The sequence below is a fragment of the Somniosus microcephalus genome, chromosome 13 (genome assembly GCF_052327205.1).
Source record: "Somniosus microcephalus isolate GS21.2 chromosome 13, FLI_Smic_1.0, whole genome shotgun sequence".
Taxonomy (NCBI): Eukaryota; Metazoa; Chordata; class Chondrichthyes; order Squaliformes; family Somniosidae; genus Somniosus; species Somniosus microcephalus.
The window spans coordinates 153,230,110-153,240,761 of record NC_140999.1 but is presented as its reverse complement, the minus strand read 5'-3'; the positions used below and the strand labels follow the sequence as shown (position 1 = coordinate 153,240,761).

Below are 10,652 nucleotides of genomic sequence, written 5' to 3'. Positions count from 1 at the left end.
AGAAAAATAACTTTAAATTGGGCACAAAATGGAAGAGGTTTAAATATGTTTTAACAGAAATATATTTACCAAATTAGTCACTGAAGTTTCCTCGAGAAACTAAGATGCAGGGAAGTGAATTCCTTTACCTACCAGAATCACAAAGATGATGTGCTGAAAGTGATCGCCCAAACCAGCAGCATGGGTACAAAACAGAGCAAAGTTATTCTGGACGAGCTGTGCGGGAAAGCAATGGGGAGAAGCGTTATGTTCATGAGATTTTAATACAAATAGACCATATTTAATAGACTCATGCAAAGCCTTTTCCTCATTGAACGCAAAGCCCAACTGCAAACACTCATGTCCCAGAGGGAATGCTCAATGCCCCAGATACACACACACACAATCAGGTTTGATTTTTGGCTCAGCGCCAACTCTTGCGAGGACACTGGTGCCACCAGCCCTCCAGCACCTTGCCCAAATGGCCATTTTTCATATATGAGCCTAGACAGAGTGTCAACAGGCTCCTCGTTCGTGGGGGAGGGGTGAACAAGGGTGGCATCACAGCTGAATTCAATTCTGTCCTCACCCAGTTGATAAATGCACTTTCCTGCAAAGGTCACTAGATAGCAATAAGGAAAAGGAAACGCTGGATAATTTTCATCTTCCTAACCCAAGGATGCTGAGGAACTAGTGCTCCTACCATCACCTTGGAGATCAGTTAATTCAGCACAGGTAGAACCTGGATACTCCCTGGTCTGCATTATGTAGTACCAGCCTACATGGTGGATTTATGAACTGAGTCATGAGGGGAATTCAAGGCTGTAAAATTTATTTGGAAGCATTACTGTTGACTTTTTGTCTCCTTGATTTTCTTTGTGCCAGTCATGTTTAGTGAACACTGGGTAATAGGTTTTCCAGGTTCTTATGTTTATAAATGAGGCAAAAATGCAAAAGTCCTGATGACAACTTAGGTTATCAATAAATACACTGCAACATTTTTCACTTCTTCGGTTACCTGAAAAGCCAATGAGATAAACAGAAAGCCAAAGGTCAGGCTCAGGTATGGCCTGTGACTCATTACCAGCTTCAGGCCTGTTAGATATGACACGTGGAAATGATCTTTAGGAGCAAAGCAACCTGCAATAATCACAAAAACAGCCAATCAATATGCACATAATGTGCTCCCTGTGCAAGTAAATGGCTCAGTCAATCACCTGAAGATATCTGAATCATACAATGTGTAAAAGTTAAACCTGTCCAATCTTAGACCTCTGCAACAAGCCAAATTACCCATTTTCAAATTCTAGTTATATTTAGAAAAATATTTTAATGTTGTAATTGATCAGTGGTATGTGGCAGCTCACCCAGCACATCTGTCCAAATCTTATATACTTATAAAAGGACTTGAAGCTTTGAGCAAAGTTACCATTAACTCAAGTGGCCTACTTACAGGAACCATCCATACAACATCCAGATTACAAAGAAAATGATAATATTGGCCTGTGTTATTATTATTGAGACACCCTGTTATCTTGTTAGAATGATGTGCAAAGATAAAAGTCTGGTCGTCACCATCGTCACAGTGACTGTTTGGAGTTGAACCAGACAGTCTTATTTTAGGATGGCTGCCTGGCAAATTTGAGAAATAAAATGGTACAGAAACAGCACTCTAAGCTTTCCCAGCTTCTTGTTGAGCACTGGTGCACAAGGTCAGTGGTGGCATTCACATGTGTAGGGGGCGGGGAGTAGAACAAATCAATATAAAGTAAAATATCCGGCTAAGGACTGTTCAGAACAATTGGAATAGGTCTGCATCAAGATAGTTGATCTCAACTAGGGCACTAACTTGCTGGACTGCATCAGTTCAAGAAGGCCCACCACCACCTACTCAAGGGCAATAAACATTGGCCTTGCCAGAGATGTCTATATCCCGAGAATGAATATAAAAAAAAAAGTTATCCCCAATGTCCCGGAGCTACAAAAGGGAAAATTAGCCCAAGTTTCTGCTCCTGATCATTATCCAGTGACCCCTACGAGAAAGCGCATCTGTGTGGACATCAAGTGATAAGAAAATTCGGCTTGGCTGTGACATTCCCCACAGTCAAAACCTCTGCCAGCGCTCAGTCTGGGCTCACATATGAAAAATGGCCACTTGGATAAGGTATTGGGAGGCTGTGGGCCCCAGTAGGAATCGATGCTTAAGGGAGAAGAAGGAAAGAAAAATGGAAAAATTTGGGGGAGAAAGAGTAAAAGTAAAGAAAGCTCCACAACACCAGACTTCAAATGGCAGCTAAGAATGTTAGCACAATGAGGGATAAACTTGGTTTGGTGTGCCTCATGTTATTTCCACATCTCAGTGTAGCGATCTCACCCCAGCCACTTACCTGTGTGCTCCTTTACTCCAAGTAACAGAATCATTGAACAGAGAAAGTAAAGGCTCCCGATCACCATGGCTGCTACCATGTAAGCCCATTTCTGTGGAAATAGAAAAAAACACATTTCTTTCAGGGATACCCCCAGGCACACAAGTTACAGAAAAGAAAGGCCCTTTAGCCCATTCTAGTCTAAATAGCCACAAAAACCCTACAGCTACCCTCCCACAAAAAAAAATCAGGCCACTCAATTTTTTTTCAAACTAACCAGAAGCCCATGCCATTTATTGATCACTCTTTGTGTAAAGAAGAATTTATTAAGCTCTAACTTTACATTATGTGTCCCTTGTCCTATGGTCGTGGTTGTTTAATGTATGGTGGTGTTCTAGATGTATCTTTTTTTATTTACCTCTATAAGATCACTTCATCGTTACCTCCTTTTAAAGCTTAAAAAAAATCCAAGTTTCTTAAGTCTTTCCTCATAACTCAATGCTCGAACTCCAAGGATCATTCTTCGACTCTTCTCTGAACCTTGTCCAGGGCTTGAATATTATTTACTGCAGCAGTGGAAGGAGCAGAAGAGTGAAGGAGTAGTAGAACAAGATGTGGGGGCAAGAGGAATGGTGCAAGCAATGGCAGCAGGATTGGGAATGGGAAGTCCAGAGAAACCTACAGAAATACAAACTTAACACATTGACTAGGTCTGAGCTGCATCGGAGATGTGATCTAGCCAAAGCATTTTATTTTGAGAATTACTTCCTCCAACTTGTACTCTACAGTTCTTGCTATATAGTTCAGCATTTTATTTGCCTTCTTGATTGCTGCTCTGCAGTAATTGGACAAATTGGGCTGGATTTTGTCAATGGGGACGTGATGGAGGCGGAACTCCCACTTTTTGGGTTGTAGTCCCGCCTCCATCGACTTGTGGCCAACCCACACTATTTCCCTTAATTGACCTCGTTAAGCCCACCCAGCAGACCAATTAAGGGACACCTGATTACTGGTGACGTCAGCGATTGACATTTCATCTGTCAAGAGCTTTTGACAGATGAAAAATCAGCGTTTGACAGCTCTGTGAAGCTGTCAAACACTAACAATCTGTCTTCTAACTTGAGTCCTTCTACTTAGACTCAGTTAGAGAGCTCTCCAGACCAGAAAGCAGAGGCTGCAGCTTTTGACAGTTCAGCGGCCATTCTGCTTTCTGTGCCTGTGAGCTGAGGGACTCCCGAGAACTAAAGGAAGCCTGTAGGAGAAAGTAAAGGTAAGTAAAACTTATTAAAATACTTTACACTTACCTCACACACTTACCTCTGCACACATGCACCCATCCTCACCTGCGCAACAGACATCTCGACCCCTCCAACCCCTTCAGACTGATGATCCGCCTCGCTAACTTGGCGTGGTTCGGAGCCGTCGGGAAGCCCACACTTCAGGGCTAAAAATAGGGATTAGGCAAAAAACTGCCTGTTAACAGGCAGTTAATTGGCACTAATCCCCTTCCCGCCCAGCACAGGTCAGATACCAGCCTTCTGGGACATTGGCACGGAGGCGGGTTGGGGGCGGGATGGGTTCCTGCCCCCCGATTCTGCAATTTTCCCACCACTCCCGCCTCCACGGGGCTTGGAAATTCGAGCCCATTGGCTCTTAATTTCCTCTGAGGTGTTGGTAAAAACGCTGTAATCTAGACTGGAGGTGTAAAAATTCAGGTAGGATCTGTGTTGTTACACTGTGTCCCGGTCTCTTTTTCTGCCCATCAAAATTTTCCTTTCATTTAGAGGTGGGTGGATTATGTACTATTGATGTCATAAAAATAAAAGGGAAATGTATCATATGACATATTTCCTTTAATTGTACCCTAAGCAACACTGAGAGCAAGTGATGCCTGCGTCACATATTGCCAAGGTTCTCAAAAGGGATTGGAAAGGCAATCAATTGCTTTTGAAAGATCGGCCTGCAGTGAAACCACCAGAGTTTAAAGTTTTTTGGCATCTGCTGGCATGTTGTAGCTGGTTTGTATTATCAATTTCCTCCTGCCAGACACCCCAGTTGCTTTTGTAAATGGCAAAGTCGCCCCACTAACAGTATGCAACTGCTTCGGACCCTGGAATTTGGGTCAAGGCACATCCATGGGGCGGGCAGTGGAAGCTCTACTTGACTCCAGATCTGCATCCAAAAGGCCTCCCCGAAAATGTAATCCCATTGTGCGTTAAATCTGCTAAAACCCCCAAGACATCTTTCACATTCATCTTTATTTCAACATTCATGGAGGATGGGCATTGCCCAATTTACTTATGCACAATACTTTACACTTGCTCATAGTAAATTTAATCTGCCATTATTCCACTGACCTCCACATGACTTTTCAGAGTTAACTACCCTCTTTGTTTAGTGTCACCTGTAAATTTGATCAGTTTGCATTCAGCTTCTGAATCCAAATTGTTAATGTAATTTAGAAACAGTAGTTGTCCTAACTCCAAACTTTAGGGCACTTCACTCATCTAACTTCCCCGCCCCCACACCATTATCATCTAACAAATACCCACTGCTTCCCGCTAACTATTTGGCCTATTTCTTATCCATTGCTATATTCAAGAAAAGAAGGAGGCATAAAGCCAAAATTATTCACCAGTTACCTAACAACCATAATGGGAAAATGCCAAAGTACATTATAGTGAATCCTATCAATGTGCATCTAATGAGTGCGAAGACCCATAAGCAGCAGTCAGCATGGAAACAAGGGGATATAACTGATCAATCTGCTGGAATTCTTTGGGAAGGGAACTAAACAGGTGAATGAGTGTTATCCAGGAGTTAGAATTTACCTGGATTTTCAGATAGCCTTTGATTAAGTTCCACATGAGACTTGTTCATGGAATTAATGGCAAATCAACTAGCTGATTCAAAGCTGACTTGGCAGGAACCAGGTGGCGATGATATATAGAAAAAATTCTACATAGGGGAGTGACTAGAGGATTTCCATAGGGATCGGTTCTGGGTCTTCCATTCACACTATTTGTAAATAATATAGAGTAGGGTACTTTGGTAATATAACATTTTCTCTTTAAATGAGTGAGTGAAACTGTGGATGGATTTCAATGCAGGCAAGTGTGAGGTCATTCCTTTTTGACCAAAAATGGATAGATCGGAGTATTATTTAAATAGTGAAAAGCTAGGAACAGTGGAGATCCAAAGAGATTTAAGGATCCATGTACACAGATCATCAAATGTAGTATTTGGGTATAAAAAAATAATCAAGCAGACTAATGGAATGTTAGCCTTTATAACTGGAGGACTAGAAAGGGGAGAAGTTTTGCTACAGCTATACAAAGCCCTGGTTAGGTCACATCTGGAGTACTGTGTACAGTTCTGGGCACTGCACCTTAGAAAGGATATATTGGCCTTGGAAAGTGCATAGCACAGATTTGCCAGAAAGTTACCAGGACTCCAAGGGTTAGATTGTGAGGAGAGATTACATAAACTAGACTTGTATTTCCTGGAATATAGAAGCTTAAGGGGTAATTTGATTGAAGATTTTAGGATTTTGAAAGGATGGAGTTAGGATACAAATCAGCCACGAGCTCACTGAATGGCGGAACAGGCTCAAGAGGCTGAATGGCGTACTCCTATCCCTATAACACCAAACTTTGCGGTCTAAGTAGAAAACAGTTTGACGTTCAAGAGGATCTGCACCAAATAGCACTTTGGGACTTAGGATTTTAATGTGGATAAATGGGAGTAATGCATGTTGCAGCCAGAAACAGTGTCCTTTTCTTAGGTTTCATTATATCAGAGGATATCCCAGTGGTAGCAGAGGAAGAAAAACATTGTACTGTATGGGTTTGGCATCAGAGTGTTGGCTCTACTAGAATTCAAACATGCAGTCTCCTGCTGGATCACTTTTTGTTTGATTACGCTCCTGTGAAGCGCCTTGGGACATTTCCCTATGTTAAAGGCGCTATATAAATGCAAGTTGTTGATTCAAAAAGAAGAGCAATGCTGGTTTCAGGAAATTTTTATTTGTAACATATTTCAGCACTGAACTCAACCTACAGTGACATCCACCCATCTCTGAATATGGCCAAGATAAAATAACCTGTAATACACCAAAGACAGTACTGAGGTCACTCAATGAGCAGCACTGACCGTGTTATTGAGGCTGTTTATCAATGAAGAGGTGTTGTTGAGTGCTGTTCCATTCTGGATCATACGGCAGGCTTCTGCAGTTTGTGTGTGATATGCCCCCACAATCTGACCCTGAATGGCAGCTCCAGCCAGTGTTGCCACAACCTCCACTCCCATTCCTGAAAAGAGACAGACATGCAGATAAATGGCTCATCATCATACAGCTGTCCCATAACACACGACAACAACCTCCTAGCTTTACAATGCAACCCACAGCTTCGGTTTTACACTTTTCATGAACCTATAACTTTTTCACTAGCCTACTTCAAGATACTCTAGTGTGGGTGAAAACATCAATAGAGTCTTTTGTTTCAAACTCCCAACAAATATCTTTGCACTATGTCTTTCTTCACCTCTTGCTGGGATGCAGATCAATGGGTATAGGTTGCCCTACATTATAATCTTTGGGAATCAAATGGGAATCAGGGGGAAAACTCTCCACTGGCTGGAGTCATACCTAGCAAAAAGGAAGATGGTTGTGGTGGTTGGAGGTCAATCATCTCAGCCCCAGGACATTGTTACAGGAGTTTCTCAGGGCAGTGTCCTAGGCCCAACCATCTTCAGTTGCTTCATCAATGACCTTCCCTCCAACATAAGGTCAGAAGTGGGGATGTTCACTGATGTTTGCAGTGTTCAGTTCCATTCGCAACTCCTTAGATAACAAAGCAGTCCATGCACGCACACAGCAAGACCTGGACGACATTCAGGCTTGAGCTGATAAGTGGCAAGTAACATTCACACCACACAAGTGTCAGGCAATGACTATCTCCAACAAGTGAGAGTCTAGCCACCGCCAATTGACATCCAACGGCATTACCATCACCGAATTCCCCACCACCAACATCCTGGGGGTAACCATTGATCAGAAACTTAACTGAACCAGCCATATAAATATTGTGGCAACAAGAGTAGGTCAGAGGCTGGGTATTCTGCGGCAAGTGTCTCACCTCCTTACTCCCCAAAGCCTTTCCACCATCTACAAGGTACAAGTAAGGAGTGTGATGGAATACTCTCCACTTGCCTGGATGGGTGCAGCTGCAACAACACTCAAGAAGCTTGACACCATCCAGGACAAAGCAACCGCTTGATTGGCACCCCATCCACCACCTTAAACATTCACTCCCTCCACCACCAGCATACCGTGGCTGCAGTGTGTACCATCTACAAGATGCACTGCAGCAACTCACCAAGACTTCTTCAGCAGCACCTCCCAAACCAGTGACATCTACCACCTAGAAGGACAAGGGCAGCAGGCGCATGGGAACACCATCACCTCCATATTCCCCTCCAAGTTACACACCATCCTGACTTGGAAATATATTGCTGTTCCTCCATCGTCGCTGGTCAAAATCCTGGAACTCCCTCCCTAACAGCACTGTGAGAGTACCTTCACCACACGGACTGCTGCGGGTCAAGAAGGTGGCTCACCACGACCTTCTCAAGGGTAATTAGGGATGGGCAATAAATGCTGGCCTTGCCAGCAGCACCCACATCCCATGAAAGAATTAAAAAATAATCATTTGGAGTGGCCAATACATTATTTGTAAACCTAGAGAGGTAAGCTACCTGACTAACAGGCATCACAGCTGAACACAATGCTTTCCTCATTCAACACCCACACACTATCCAACTGGAGCCATTGGATAGTGATCAGGAGGAATTCTGCCCAGAGAGAAGGAAGCCAATCCACTGCTGTCCCAGCTGAAATCTGTTAAACTTAGCACAGTCCAGAGGTGGAATGTGGGACCTTCCTGGACTGTATGGCTGCCAGTGCCAGTACTACAACAGCACAAAACTAAAAGCTGGGGGATAACTATGCCAAACAGAGCCACTGTAGCAAAGTAATGAATATTAGACAAGCAAAACATACAAATGCAAGAATATGGGAACCCTGTGAAATTCTCAAAAAAGTAGAGGGAGCAGAAAAATCATTTTAAATTCAGACTTTAAATTGGTACTTACTGTATGCTGTCGCTGAATCTCTGTCATGCTGGTCACCGCCTAGAAACATGGTTAGAGCAGAATAGGGCACGTGGAAACACTACAGGAACACAAACATTAACATATATAAAAAAAACATATTATTAAAAAAACTTTCCTGCTTTATTACTCTCATCAGAAGGTGAAAGACTGGCTCCCACTATCAAGTATGCTATGTGTTGAAAGGCAACACAGAATAAATAACTCAAATTTCAAATTAGAGGCTGACCTGGTTAGATATTCGGTTTTCACCTCTGGAATCTGAATTACGAATCTATCTCACGTCAAGAGATAATAGTCTCATCTTTCTGCAGGCTGTAAATTTCTTAACCAAAATAATTTCAGGCAGGTCTCATGCCAGTTTTTCTTATGCACAACAGGCATATCAACCTTGAAATTTAGCAATAGCTGACCAACGACTTGACAACTCAAAGAAAAAAACCCCGAGTATAGGCTACAACATGTGAAAAGAGTAGTTCCTCAAAGTGCAGTTAGATATTGATTATTCATAGTTAAGCTTCAGGTATACCCAACATTTCATGTATTGGAAGAAAAAAAAGTCTAAAGTGCACAAAATATAGCTTGCAGTAGTAGTGGATTTAGAAAGTTATGGTGGTGTGAGATTTATTTTCCAGGAGGTCGGAGTATGCCCTTCTTCCCACCGCCCAACCCCCACTCAACAAACAAAACAAAAAATATATATTTGTTCTTGGATGTGGGGACACTGGCAAGGCTGCATTTATTGCCCATCCTTTTGTGCATTTTTCCTTATTCACCCCACCATTGGCGGCCATCCCTTCCACACATGGGCCCCATGCTCTGGAATTCACTGCCTCTTCAACTCCCCCTCCTCTTTGAGAGACCACCTTAAAACCACTTTTGGTCACCGCTCCCAATATCTCCTTTGGCTCAGCAAAGGGGGGCACGGTGGCATAGTGGTTAGCACTGTTGCCTCACAGCGCCAGGGACCCGGGTTCAAATCTGGCCTCGGGCGACTGTCTGTGTGGAGTTTGCACATTCTCCCTGTGTCTGCGTGGGTTTCCTCCGGGTGCTCCGGTTTCCTCCCACAGTCCAAAGATGTGCAGGTTAGGTTGATTTGGCTATGTTAAATTGACCCTTAGTGTTAGGGGATTAAATACGTGGGGTTACGGGGATAGGGTGGGATATGTGTCGGTGCAGGCTCGATGGGCCGAAATGGCCTCTATCTGTACTGTGGGGATTCTGTGATTCACTTATTTCTGATCAGCCCACTGTGAAACACCTTGGGAGGTTTGTCTATGTTAAAGGTGCCAGTTGCTGTTTATTCAGCTGCCTGTACGTGGCACAGGGACTGAAGCTGCACTCTACATTGATGCTACTTGTTGCTACAGACAGGAAGAGAAGCTGTCTACATCATAACAGAACCACAGTATGGGGAGAAAGACATTTCTCGACTTTATTGGATCTAACCTTAATTGTGGTCATTTCAGGGACAAGTTGTTGCATTTAACCTTAAAATCAGAAGGTTTATTCTTTAACCATTTTATATATAAGTCTCTAAACCTTGAAACGGGCAGTACTGAGGAAGAGTCTCACCCAAAGGTTAACCAATTTTGTCTTCTTCAAAATTCTGAGTGACCTCCTGTGCATTTTCAAACTTTTGCCTTTTCGTAATACTCACGTTATTCTTTTCACCGTGTCCAAAAAGCTATTTTTACATTACAAAAGTTAAATGCATCATCTCCCCTCAAATGCTGGCCACACTCCTTTTATTTTATTTGCAAACCCTGGCTATTAAGCAAGTGCAGTGACAGGAACTCCACAAATAAAGGCAGCTAATATATTTACAAAAGCAAAATACTGCGGATGCTGGAAATCTGAAATAAAAACAGAAAATGCTGGAAATACTCAGTAGGTCAGGCAGCATCTGTGGAGAGAGAAACAGAGTGAACGTTTCAGGTCGATGACCCTTCGTCAGAACTGGCATTTCAGGGTCGATGATCCTTCGTCAGAGTTCTGACGAAGGGTCATCGACCTGAAACGTTAACTCTGTTTCTCTCTCTACAGATGCTGCCTGACCTGCTGAGTATTTCCAGCATTTTCTGCTTTTATTTTATATACAATATAATATATTTACACCTCTGAACACTCTCCTTG

The 10,652-nt window shown here is 42.9% G+C and overlaps 1 protein-coding gene across 4 annotated transcripts in view; it reads right to left on the bottom strand.

Annotated features, from left to right (window-relative positions):
• Window positions 1-10,652, bottom strand: part of LOC147108678 (sodium-dependent lysophosphatidylcholine symporter 1-like) — a 129,477-nt gene that overhangs the window by 80,744 nt on the left and 38,081 nt on the right. For all 4 annotated transcript variants that reach the window (XM_086005376.1, XM_086005377.1, XM_086005378.1 and 1 more), the window contains 5 exons: window positions 8,499-8,577; window positions 6,498-6,655; window positions 2,367-2,457; window positions 998-1,119; window positions 133-216 (listed from right to left, as the gene is read on the bottom strand). In XM_086005376.1, the coding sequence (XP_085861502.1) occupies window positions 133-216; window positions 998-1,119; window positions 2,367-2,457; window positions 6,498-6,655; window positions 8,499-8,577 (534 nt within the window). The remainder of the gene's footprint in view (window positions 1-132; window positions 217-997; window positions 1,120-2,366; window positions 2,458-6,497; window positions 6,656-8,498; window positions 8,578-10,652) is intronic.